Genomic DNA, 13831 nt, shown 5'->3' on the forward strand with positions numbered 1-13831 from the left:
TATCCATGTTCGACTGATAGGCCTTTAGTTTCCAGGAATATATCTCTGCCTTTTTTGAATATTGGTACCACGTAAGCTTTTTCGCCAATTAGCTGGTACCATTCCTGGCAGTAATCTGTCCATAAAAATTACGAATGAGGACTCTCGGGTGTAAGCCATCCGGTCATCAAAGGAGTGCGATTGTGATGCAGTGTGGGAAACACACAGGAATCGCTGCCAATCTCACACCTCATCAGTGTAAACCAGGGCTAAAGGGATGCAGACCCAGAGATTGAAGCTATCACATATCTTTGTAATGGCAATTGCAGTTGAACATACCTGACAAAATCTGGTTAGTGAAGTCCTAGAATGCAAATCAACTTGTCGACAAAGGTACAAAAACTGAAATAAAATGTTTAGCTGATATTTGGCTATACTCTGACTTCTTCCTTTTTTTTTTCCTTCTTTTTTTTCTTCTTTTGAAAGTGTTTGATACAATGATTTAATTTGAACACTGATTTGTCTCTTTGTTCTTTTTTTTATTTTTTTTAGATCTGCAATGAAGTCAGCTCAACAACCATCACTGCGGGGTCATTATCTTGCTATATTCCTCATCCAAACTTTAGTTGCCCTTGTGTTATTCAGTTATAATCATATTAGTAATAACCACATCATAAACAAGGTTTCCAGCGAGACAAACTGCACAAATTCCTCACCCGTTTCCAAGAATGTTGTTGTCTTGTTATGGACATGGCCTTTTGGTGCTCAGTTCCCTTTAGATAAATGTCCAAAACCCTTTGATAGTCCACGGTGCCTCCTTACAGCCGACCGTAGCTTGTATAACACAGCAAATGCAGTTATCTTTCATCACAGAGATGTATGTGGATCCAAAAACCAAATGCCCCAGGTGCCAAGGCCTGAAGGACAATATTGGGTGTGGTTTAATTTGGAATCTCCAAGTCACAGTCCAAATCTGCATTTCATGGACAAACTCATCAACCTCACTATGTCCTTCCGCAGTGACTCTGACATCTTTACTCCTTATGGATGGTTAGAGCAGAATGAAGTTGCTATTAACTATACAATTCCAAAAAAGTCTAAGCTGGTGGCTTGGCTTGTCAGTAACTGGAACCGTAATTCCAGACGAGTCCAGTTTTATGAGGACTTGAAAAATTATATACCAATAGACATTTACGGTCGACAACATATATCTTTAGCCTATGAGAAAACTATTTCAGTTATCTCTAATTATAAGTTCTACTTATCCTTTGAGAATTCAATACATACAGACTATATAACGGAAAAACTCTGGCGTAATGCTTTTGCATCAGGAAGTGTCCCAGTGGTTCTTGGCCCATCCCGAGAAAACTATGAGAGATTTATTCCATCCGACTCATTCATTCATGTGGATGACTTCCCCAGTGCAAAAGAGCTGGCTTCCTATCTCCTTGAACTGGACAAGAATGATCAGAAATACCAGGAATACTTCAAATGGAGATCAAGACTGAGTCCAGTGACAGAATTTTCTTGGATTGTGCATTACTGCAAAGCATGTGTGGAACTACATAATGCCCCTTCATATAGAACCGCATCAAGTCTTGGAAAATGGTTCACATAACAAGCAAACAAGTCCTCGCTGGGAAAAAAATGTTCCTAACTCAGTGAAATATACAAAGTGGGGAGTTTTGGGACTTTAAATGAAGCACATACATTTATGTGCCTCCATACCTGGTTCAGGTAATTAAAGAAGGGCAATTTGGGGCTTTAAATGAGGTTGTTGACTGGTAGAGGTTAAATGGACAGCACATATCTATGAATTTATGATGTCAATGCCATGTGTCCATATGTATATATATGATACTACTTTTTTACATCAGTTGTATTATTGCATTGTATTCATATACTCATGTCAATAAAACATGTTTACATACAATTTAACCTCTACCAGTCAACAACCTCATTTAAAGTCCCAAATTCCCCTTCTTTAATTACCTAACTCAATGAAAGAACCAAACCGACTAAACTGATTCAGTAGGAAAGCATAAAGTGTAAATCGGAAAGTACAGTGGCCCATAGTTGATCTAAATATATTAATCCTTTTGTTACCAAGGGGGTTATTTACTAAAGGAAACTCCACTTTGCACTGAAAGTGTACTTGGAAGTAAAATCGCTGTAGATCCGAGGGGGTCATGCAAGGAAAATAAAAAACAGCATTTTAGCTTGTACATGATTGGATGATAAAATCAGCAGAGCTTCACCTCATTTCAGATATACCCCTTAGATTTAGAGCGACTGCACTTCCAAGTGCACTTGCTGTCCAAAGTGGATTTGCCTTTCATAAATAACCCCCCCCCCCCCCCCCCAAATGTCATTAAAGCTTAGATGCCCAGACCAATTTTATCCACATCAGGTAAATCAGTGGTAAAGTTAAAGTCAAGTTGACAGTTTGGAAATGTGCACAAAAACGCACACGTGTGCACTCTCCTGCATCTTTTATTAACATTCTCGGGGCACTGTGTGTAAGGACTTAAATTCATCTCTCGGAATATGTGAAGTATATGTTACTCCCTTTAATATGGGTGAAACTAATTCAGCATCTGTCTCCTGTCCTCATGATTTCCTGCCCCTGTGTGGCACTGCGTGTAAGGACTTAAATTCACCTCTTGGAATATGTTACAGTACATGTTGCACCCTAAATATGGGTGTGACTAATTCAGCATCTGTCTCCTCTCCTACTGATTCCCCCCCCCCCCCCCGTGACAGTGGGCTGTGGATTTTCTCCCTGTACCCACTGTCACTATTCATAAAGAGTGTGGCTGTGTGGGGCTCTGTCCACATGGCCCCGTCATTCATTCACAGAGTTCTGTGAATGAGCTGCAAGTATCGACAGCCAAACTGCCAGTGCACTGATGAGCACTCTAAGTAATTAATTGATGTTCCTGTCAGTCAGTAACTGCCCATATCGAAGGTACAGGCAGACAACTACACAGTCTGCAGGAGCCTGCTATTAGGCTCGATTCACATCTATGCATGTTGCTTTTGAGCGTTTCTGCAGTGCTTTTTGTGATGCTTGCTGCGTTTTTTGGACACATGTTTTTACCGCAACTTTACCACGATTTTGCCGTGATTTGCTTTTTTGCATTTTTTTTACACTGTATCTAGCTGGTTGCTAAGTAGAGGGTCGGGAAGTTGGCCGCTATGTCCTTAACAACCTATGAGTAATCAGCTGTCGGCTGACTTCCCGCTGAATGTAAAAAAAATGGAGAAAAAAAATGGCGTAGGGTCCCCCCAGGTCCATACCAGGCCTTTGGGTCTAGTATGGATTCGGAGAGGACCCCCACGCCATTTTTTTTTACATTTTGGAGTGGGGGTCCTCCCCCAAAATCCATACCAGGCCCTTATCTGAGCATGCAGCCCGGCAGGTCAGGAAAGGGATGAGCGAACGCCCCCCCCCCCTCCTGAACCATACCAGGCCACATGCCCTCAACATGGGCGGGTGGGTGCTTTGGCGCAGGGGGGCTCTGCGCTCCCCATCCCAAAGTACCTTGTCCCCATGTTGATGGGGCCAAGGGCCTCTTCCCGACATACCCATCATGCCTGGGCGTTGACATCACAAGGGGGCGTGGCCTCCGAGTGATGTAAGCCGATTGCCACACCCCCTCGTTATTTACGGAATGCAGGACATCGGCGCCGACAGATCAGCAGGACGCAGCATCAGAGGAGGGTCGTCAGCGGGAGCAGAGGAACCGGCGGCGGCAGAGGAAGAACAACACCGGACACAGAAGACAGAAGAGCGGAAGAAGGAGAAGACCGGAGGATGAAGATGCAGGAGAAGATGGAGGAAGAAGTGGCAAAAAGATTTTTAATAAAAGACTTGTCCCCATACTAATTCACATGGGGGGAGGCCGGGATCTGGGAGCCCCCTTGTTAAAGGAGGCTTCCAGATTCCGATAAGCCCCCGCCCGCAGACCCTGACAACCACCGGGCAAGGGTTGTTGGGAAGAGGCCCTTGTTCTCATCAACATATGGACAAGGTGCTTTGGGGTGGGTGCACGCTCATCCCCTCCCTTTCCTGACCTGTCGGGCTGCATGCTCGGATAAGGGTCTGGTATGGATTTTGGGGGACCCCCACGCCATTTTTTTTACATTTTGGCGTGGGGGTCCCCTCCGAATCCATACTAGTCCCAAGGGCCTTTACATTCAGCGGGAAGTCAGCTGACAGCTGATTACTCATCGGTTGTTAAGGACCTTGAGGGGGACCCCAGGCCATTTTTTTTTTCTCGTGTTTTTTTTTTTTTTTTTACATTCAACGGGAAGACAGCTGATGACTCATCGGTTGCTAAGGAGGTGGCGGCCAGCTTCCTAGCCCTCTCCTTAGCAACCAGCTATATACAGTGTAAAAAAAAATCCCAAAACGCAAATCGCTGCAAAATCGCGGTAAAAATGCGGTACTTGCATTTTGGATGCAGGTCCAATAAATTCTTTTACATGCAAAATGCTGCACTTTGTGGGAAAAAAGTCTCCGACCCTTTGCAAAAACGCAGAGGCACTAAAATGCATTGATAAAAATTTCCCTACATTTCTGCAAAATGCAAATGCATCAAAAAACGCACTAGTGTGAATCAAGCCTTACACCTGCAAATAAATGTGCTTTTATTTATTTTTTAAAGGTGAACTTCTTTAAGGCAGTATTAAACCGAAAACAAAAATGTAATGTATGGCTTCTTACCAGTTCTTAGATTTATAGGCTGCATTAGTGTTTCTTTTTCAGCTTTTCTCCTTTCATTCTGCCAGTAAATCTGTTATTCTTCAAATTCCTTTAACAGACCACGCTGTCCAAGAAAACGGATAATTAGACTGTTGAAACAAATCATTTAAAACTGACAGTAGTGCTTACAACGGTCAGCTTTTGTTAATTTTTGTAAAATATTGATCCCAATAGTACTACATAACAAATTGTAGGTCCATCTAAATCTGCTAGTGCATCTAACACTACTCTGCCCCAAGACTGACAATGCTACTGTACAAAGGTGCCTCCGTTGCTCTTCCATCCAGAATGGAGACACCCTAAGACATAAAAAGTGTTATGCCCTGTACACATGGTCAGACATTCCGACCACAAAATCTGTGATTTTTTCCGATGGATTTTGTCCGAAACTTGCATACACACAGTCGGACAAAGTTGTCGGAAAATCAGATCGTTCGGAACAAGGTGACTACATAGAGGCTATTAGCCAATAGCTTTGGTCTCGTAATTTAATCTGAGCATGCGCGGCACTTTGTCTGACGGAATTCTCTACAACCGATCGGAAAAACTCAGATCGGATTTTGTTGTCGGCAAAAAATCCAATAGAGCCCATACACGATCAGATTTTCCGACAACATAATCCGATCTGACCTTTTCCATCGAAAAGTCCAACTGTGTGTCCAGGGCATTACTGCCGGCATTACTAGGTGAAAGAGGGAGGAAAAAAGACTAAAAAATAAAACAAATGCAGCCCCCGTATTTAAGAACTGGTAATATGCAATATTTTGAGTTTAATACCACTTTAAAAATGTGTTGCAGTCATGAAATGTCTAAACTGAAATCTGCTCAGGTAATACTATCTACACATTACAATAATACTTTGCACTGCCTTATCTGATATTATATTTTTGATCATTATTGATGTTTCTAAGATATATTTATAAATGCCAGTTGCCCATGGAAACCAATAAAGATCCTCCTTTTTACATTTCTAAGCCAAACTGTAAATTAAGAAAGTTGAATCAGCTGCACACTACTGGCAACACCGTGTCTAGAAATGGTCAGAAATGCTTTAACCCTTTTGCTACCAGACAGAGGCATCGCTAGTGGGTGGCTATTAGGGCTATAGCCCTAAATCTGGGGCCCATACCTCGAGTCTCTCACCAGGTGCAGCGGTGCCATCAGCGGTGGATTTGGGCAAAGTGCAGATAACTAACATCCCGGCTGTTTCACTTTGTTCTGCCATTGCACTGGTTGCTAGAAGCGCCCGGGGCGTCTAGCAACCAGTGATGTCACGTAACCTGAGGGGCACATCGTGAGCACGAGGCAGTGGCATCACAAGGGGGGGTGCGTTCTGTACCCAGATGACACCTGCCAGAGGGGTGACACTTGCGGGTAGTGGCATAGCTAACACTGCCCGCTGCCCTACGCTCACTTGCTATCTCCCTCAGCGGAGCGGGCTAAAGCCGCCTCCCCTCTGTTTATATCCACACAGGAAGAGGAGCCCGAGGGACACACTGCTGTGTACAGTATATCTGTATACTTTACTATACAGTATGTAGGTGGACATGTGCGGGGGGAGGAGGGCTATTGGAGGGGAGAGGGGTGCCTATACTGATGGGGGGTCTGCACTGAGGGGGGTGTCTATACTGATGAGGGAAGTCTGTACTGAGGGGGGGTGTCTATACTGATGGGGGGGTCTGCACTGAGGGGGGTGTCTATACTGATGAGGGTAGGTCTATACTGAGGGAGTGGCATGGTCTGTACTGAGGGGAAGTCTGTACTGATGGAGGGGGGTGGTCTGTACTGAGGGGTTGTCTTTACTGATGGAGGGAGGTGGTCTGTACCATGCCCGCAGCCTCTGTATCTCCTGTAACATGCCCGCAGCCTCTGACATCTCCTGTACCATGTCCAGCCTCTGGCATCTCCTGTACCATGCCCGCCGCCTCTGACATCTCCTGTACCACACACACACACACACACACACACACACACACACTTATATTATATACATGTGTATTTCACCCAAGCGGATGACTTTCTTAACTTCGTTGCTATGGGCTCCAGCCCCCGCTCTTTTGTAGACCTAGCAACGCCTCTGCTGCCGGAGCAGTTTTTGTATTTTTTGCACACGTTTTAAAAAGTAATTGTAGGCCTGAAGATTATGTAAAACACCCAAACATTATATATTTTATGAAAACAGACACCCTAGAGAATAGAATAGTGGTAGTTTCAATTTTTTGTCACATGATATTAGCGCATCAGTTGATGAAATGCAAAATTTCTGTAAAAAATACACAAAAATTAATGTTAGGGCACATATTCACAATATATGACTTATGTGGTAAAGCATATATAGTGGCCATAACCCTTTGTAGGGCAGCCTTGACTTATTGGGCTTACCAGTTAACTCCGCTTGGCTTGTTCTTCCACGTCTAGGGTTTCCCAGGGTTGATACCCAACAAATTGGACGCTGACACCAATAAAGTCCTTTCGAAAGGTTTTATTTTGCAGGGATAACATCCAATAACACAGTCTCGTATAGGAACAGAGGGCAAGGGTGAAGAACTCGGGCACCTTGAACTGCAGACATAACAAAGTCTCTAATAAGGTTGAACTGGATGGACTTGTGTCTTTTTTCAACCTGACTAACTATGTAACTATGTAACTATGTAATACCACCCAGAGAGTAGCCATTCGGTTGAACAGATCTCTACCCAGAGACCATGGCAATCAGCACATTGATCCGGAACTTGTCAAAACCTCTGAACGTGTACAAGTTATAACTGGAAGTGGACAGGAACCTTTTTCTTCAGTACCTGGAATGTTCTCTGTCTCCTTGATAGTACTGAAAAAATGTGGATTTGTCAATGTCCTTCCCAACTCAGTAACCAGGCACTTCTCAGGATGCCACTTGTCGGCCCTCCTCCGAAGAGTCCTCCCCCGGTCACTTTCACGAGCTGTGGTGCCCCTCCAAGCCGAGAGCACACCCGGACACCTTGAATCCTCCCTCAGTTACTGCTCCTCGGACCAGCCAGTTCCGAGACTCGGGAACAGACGGATCCTTACCCTAGACCAGGCGGGTCTATTGGGGGCAACCAACAGAAGCATGTTGCGGGATGTCGAACACCCTGTGACCGGGACCCCTCGGGGGGCTACCCCGGTCCTCACAAACTCCTCTCTTGAACACGTGACCTCCACATCTTAAGTACCCCTTCCCAGACTCCTCAGCGGGGCTCGGCACACCCACTGATTGGTTCAGAGAAGGCTCATACCCAAATGTCCAACCAGGCCTGGTTCTGACTTGTCATGTGCACTTCTAACACAGCCCAGCCAAACAGATGTCAAGGTTAACCTACATAATTAACCCTCAGAGCCCCTATGGTTCTGAGGCAAAAACTAAATTTACACATGAGTGACATTTTGTCCAAAATGTCATCCACTACACATAAAAGATGAGGCTATGCCACGTAAATAGATGCCCAATATGTCAAGCTGTAAAATGACAACAAACTTTAGTACTACATGCGTTGGTAGCAGTAAAAGGGTTAAAGCTGAGCTCCAAGCAAATGGCTTAAAGCGTTTGTATCCCCATTCTGAGCAGTTTCTTTTTAAATGGACAATTGCAGGTTATATTATTATTTGCGCATGTTGAATATATTCTTACCTGCTTGCTTTGCGGGTAATTATCATTTTATTTATAATGTCATCACCCATGCATGCATGCACTGTTAGTCCTTATTTTCCGGCAAGCTTATGCTGGTGGAAAAATGCAGGGTCTATGTCGGGGCTGCATCATTTCCTACTGTCGGCATCACCCCCGAGATCCCACGATACTCCTTTCTAATGCAGCAACAGGATCAGCTCCGATTCGCTGCACTTAGTTTCTGTAGTAAACAGAAATGAAGAAGAGGCTTGGATACGGCTATTAATGCGCAATGCGTGGGATTATGCCCATGGAAAGCTACTGAGGGCAGAAGTAATTTACCAGACAGAAGCAGAAGACCACAGTTGCTATGGCGGTGGCGAACAGCAAGCATGAGCGTTTACCAACTAATGATTTATGACCGTAAGAAAGCTTTTTGAGAATACTGTTATGTTCATTGCAAATAACTACCGTAGTTACATTTAAAGCTTGTTTATATGTTGTATCATTAGGAGAGTTTATTATTGTTTTAATACTAACAGAAGCATCTTCACCTGCCAAAAAATTTGTATTTCTGTCCAGCTTGTGACCTGCCTTTTTTTTTCTATATGTATAGTGTTTTTACATTTGTCATAAAGGCCTTTAGGAAGGAACATGGGAATATACAAAATGTAGTAACAAAACTAAAACGTGACTTTCATTGTTAACAGCTATGAACTGATAAAAGGTTAAAGAAAACCTATATACTCCTAGCCAGTGGCGGAATTATCAGGGTCGCAACAGTCGCAGTTGCGACTGGGCCCTGGAATTCCATCACTGTGGGGGGGGGGGGTCCGGCGTGGTTGCTATCCACGGGGCTGTGAGTGGAGAGCATGTCTGTCATTTAACAGCAGCGCAGAGACACCGGGACTGACGTTTAATTTTCCCTCGTTCTCTCCCAGGGAACACAAAACACTGACACAGCTGATCTGCTCCCCCTTCAGCCCCCCCCTCCCCTCCTCTCTCCTGTGTTCTCCGCGGGAAATGTGAGCTTGTTAGCTTCGCACCTGAATGCCCGCGGAGAACACAGGAGAGGAGGGGAGGGGGGGGGGGCGAAGGGGAAGCAGATCAGCTGTGTCAGTGTTTTGTGTTCCCTGGGAGAGAGAACGAGGGAAAATTAAACGTCAGTCCCGGTGTCTCTGGCTCTGCGCTGCTGTTAAATGACAGACACGCTCTCCACTCACAGCCGTGCTGACCCCTCTCCAGTGTGTGCAGAGACTCAGGAAGATCCCGCCCCCCATCAACATCCATAGAGCTGCTAATCGTTGCCTCCCCCCAGGTGCGGGGGGGGTTACAGAGATCTGCTGGGGGCCAAGGTGCACATCGGAGTCCAGCAAGGTACAGAGAAACCTCTTTAAGGGGGGGGGGGGTGACTGTCTAGGGACCCTAAAGTAAGGGGGGCTCTCTGGGGACCCTGCTGTAAGGGGGGTATCTGGGGATCCTGAAGCAAGGGGGCCCTCTGTGAACCCTGATGTCCAGTACCACCGCCACCCCTCCTTCAGTACCACCACCACCACCGTACCACCCACCTTCAGTACCACCACCACCCACCTCCAGGACCACCACCACCCCTCTCCAGTGCCACCACCGTGCTCCCCACCTTCAGTACCACCACCACCACCCACCTCCAGTACCACCACCACCACCCACCTCCAGTACCACCACCATGCCACCCACCTCCAGTACCACCGCCACCCCTCTCCAGGACCACCATGCCTCTCCAGTACCATCGCCATCCTCCTCCAGTACCACCACCCACCCTCCAGTACCACCGCCACCCACCTCCGGTACCACCGCCACCCCTCTCCAGGACCACCACCATGCCACCCACCTCTAGTACCACCGCCACCCCTCTCCAGGACCACCATGCCTCTCCAGTACCATCGCCACCCCCCTCCAGGACCGCCACCCCCCTTCAGTACCACCACCGCCACCCACCTCCAGTACCACCACCACCCCCTCTCCAGTACCACCACCATGCCACCCACCTCCAGTACCACCGCCACCCCTCTCCAGGACCACCATGCCTCTCCAGTACCACCACCCACCCTCCAGTACCACCGCCACCCACCTCCGGTACCACCGCCACCCCTCTCCAGGACCGCCACCCCCCTTCAGTACCACCACCGCCACCCACCTCCAGTACCACCGCTACCCCTCTCCAGGACCACCATCCCCCTCCAGTACCACCGCCACCCCTCTCCAGGACCACTATCCCCCTCCAGTACCACCACCGCCACCCACCTCCAGTGCCACCACCAGCCCCCCTCCAGTACCACCGCCACCACCTCCAGTACCACTGTCACCCCTCTCCAGGACCACCATCCCCCTCCAGTACCACCGCCACCCCCCTCCAGTACCACCACCGCCACCCACCTCCAGGACCACCACCCCTCTCCAGGACCACCATCCCCCTCCGGTACCACCGCCACCCCCCTCCAGTACCACCACTGCACTGGTGACACAGGTTTCACTCAGGACACAGGCTGCACAGAAATGTTTTACTTTGTTCTACAGTGGAAAAAAATATAGTATCAAAATCATGCTTTTCAGGGGGGCCCTTCCTGATTTCTTGCATCGGGGCCCTGAGGTTTCTAGTTACGCCTCTGCTCCTAGCACATGTTCTATACTTATACTTGCATTAAAAGAGATGTTTTTTTTTTGTTTTGTTATTGGGGGTGTTTTGGGGGTTTGTTTTTTTTTTTTTGCAGAATCATACTTGCCTAGGTAGATGCAGCATAGAGTCAGCGTGGGATTGAACACTGAGAACCGAGTGATCATACGCCATTGATCGATCAGTTCTCAGGGCTCCTCAGGCAGAGAGCTGGTGACTGCCAGTCACCGCTGTCTGCTTTGCAACCCCCGCCCCCCCCCCATCTCAACTGGAGTACTGAGCTGTGGAGGGGGGCAGGAGCGGCTGGCCCAGGCTGAGAGACTGAGCCTGGTGCCGGTCCAGGCGTGTGGGTGGATCATTGGGGATTTTTCCTAAACCTGGACCGGCTCTCTGACGTCAGCCATCTGCAAAAGAACTGCACTCCTGAGATCCATAGGATACAGCCATACATTTCTAAATGTGTTTTTGGCATAGCTCTGCCCTTTCCTACCTTATGTGCCCCTCTATTTGTACATATCTATTATTTGCCGGCACTTCACCAACCAATTTCAGTCTTCATTTGTAATATACAGCTCCATTGGTTTATGGGGTGTGTGTGCTGTAGAACATAGCAGAAGCTGCCTGTAGGCAGCCACTGTTTAACCACTTACAGACCGGACCATTTTGCTGGTCAAAGACCAGACCACTTTTTGCGATTCGGCACTGCGTCGCTTTAACTGACAATTGTGCGGTCATGCGACGTGGCTCCCAAACAAAATTGATGTCCTTTGTTTCCCACAAATAGAGCTTTCTTTTGGTGGTATTTGATCACCCCTGCAGTTTTTATTTTTTGCGCTATAAACCAAAATAGAGCGACAATTTTGAAAAAAACGCATTATTTTTTACTTTTTGTTATAATAAATATCCCCCAAAAATATATAAAAAAACATTTTTTTCCCTCAGTTTAGGCCGATACCTATTCTTCTACATATTTTTGGTAAAAAAAATCACAATAAGCGATTATTGATTGGTTTGCGCAAAAGTTATAGCGTTTACAAAATGGGGATAGTTTTATAGCATTTTTATTAATAATTTTTTATTATTTTTTTTTTACTAGTAATGGCGGCAATTAGCGATTTTTATTGTGACTGCGACATTGTGGGGGACCCATCGGACATTTTTGACACATTTTTGGGACCATTGTCATTTATACAGTAATCACTGCTATATAAATGCAGTGATTCCTGTGTAAATGACACTGGCAGTGAAGGGGTTAACCAGTGGGTGGCAGTGTAGGGGTTAAGTGTTCCTAGGGGTGTGTTACTAACTGTGGGGGGGTTGGGCTTTCATTTAGTGAACACTGATCTCTGCTCCAATCACATGGAGCAGAGATCAGCATCACTAGTTGCTAGGCAGAATGGAGAAATGCTGTTTACACGGCATTTCCTCCATTCAGCCGTCCCGTGAGACGATCGCGGGTATGCCCACGGCGATTGAGTCCGCGGGTCCCGCGACCGGACTCACGGGGGTCCCGACCAGCGCGGGAGCGCGCCGCCGCCGGCACGCTCCCGATGGCAGGGCGACATTAAAGATTGGACGTACATGTACGCCCATATGCCTGCCCGTGCCATTCTGTCGACGTACATCGTCGTGCGCTGGTCGGGAACCGGTTAATGAACGTGGTGGTTTATAATTGTTAAAATGAGCACGGGTCTGGTACATTTTAAAGAGGAGTTCCACCCAAAAGTGGAACTTCCGCTTTAAGCACCCCTCGCCCCCTGACATGCCAGATTTGGCATGTCTTTTTGGGGGGGGTGTACCCTTTTTTGTGGGACTTCCTGTCCTACTTCCTCTTTCCTGTTCTCGGCCGCCTACGCAACTCCTCCTCTCACCCTAGGCAGCCCCTCCCTGCCAGTGATCTTCTGGGACACAACACAGGTCCCACAAGATTGGCTGGCCAATAGCAGAGCGCAGCGTGATTCGCGCATTCGCAGTGCGTGCCCGGCCATGAAGCCGTAAGCTGTCATGGCCGGGTGCCCACAGTATCAATGAAGGTGCAGAGGAGAGGAGGGAGGCTCCGGACGGCTGCATTGCTGGACCGTGGGGCAGGTAAGTTTCGGTTTATTAAAAGTCAACAGCTATGCTTTTTGTAGCTGCTGACTTTTAATAAACTAAAAAAAATGGGTGGCACTCCTCTTTAAGTCTATTCATTAGTAGTTACTAATCATAATTGCTGGTTGTTTATTAAAACAGAAAACCTCTACTAAGAGAACATTTTAAATCTCATCATCAGTAGTTGCTACAATTGCTGCTTGATTATTAAAAATAAAACCTGTACTAAGAGAAATCTGTTGTCTGGCTTTTCTTGCCTTCAGAAAAAGCTCATCTTAAATGTAGCACATACCTCTGGAGGAACCACTGATGTACAGGATGGGCTCATTTACACTTGCTTTGGCTTCAACGAGGCTTCAGACGGGCTTTGTTAACCAGTTCAATACCAGGCACTTTCCCCCTTCCTGCCCAGGCCAATTTATTTTTACACACACTAGTCCCTGTTCTGCCTCTCGTGCCCGCGATCACTCGTGGCCGGCGGTCATCGCAACCGTCGGCCAAGAGCATCCCCCCCCCCCAATGGCGGGCGTGCACACTTGCTATCCTGATCCCACGAGATTGTGCCGACCTGCCGCAGTAAAATGGCGGGGGCTGGTTGGCAAGGGGTTAATCGTTCAATTTAAAATGATTGACTTTTAGTCATCATCATGTGCGATTGTGCATGTGTGCCAGGCCCAAGCAGAAGCAAGCAGCCAATCAAATAATCAAGTATAGT

General features: G+C 47.0%; 1 protein-coding gene across 3 annotated transcripts in view; it reads left to right on the top strand.

Moving 5' to 3' along the window:
- The window catches only part of LOC143937468 (3-galactosyl-N-acetylglucosaminide 4-alpha-L-fucosyltransferase FUT3-like), a 76122-nt gene extending 70401 nt beyond the window's left edge, over positions 1–5721 (top strand). For all 3 annotated transcript variants that reach the window (XM_077460812.1, XM_077460810.1, XM_077460813.1), the window contains one exon: positions 532–5721. In XM_077460812.1, coding sequence (XP_077316938.1) covers positions 539–1597 — 1059 coding nt within the window. In that variant the 5' untranslated portion in view covers positions 532–538 and the 3' untranslated portion in view covers positions 1598–5721. The remainder of the gene's footprint in view (positions 1–531) is intronic.
- Positions 5722–13831: the final 8110 nt, after the last annotated feature.

The sequence above is a fragment of the Lithobates pipiens genome, unplaced genomic scaffold (assembly GCF_037356315.1).
Source record: "Lithobates pipiens isolate NorthernLeopardFrog02 unplaced genomic scaffold, aLitPip1_a1.2 Scaffold_10, whole genome shotgun sequence".
Taxonomy (NCBI): Eukaryota; Metazoa; Chordata; class Amphibia; order Anura; family Ranidae; genus Lithobates; species Lithobates pipiens.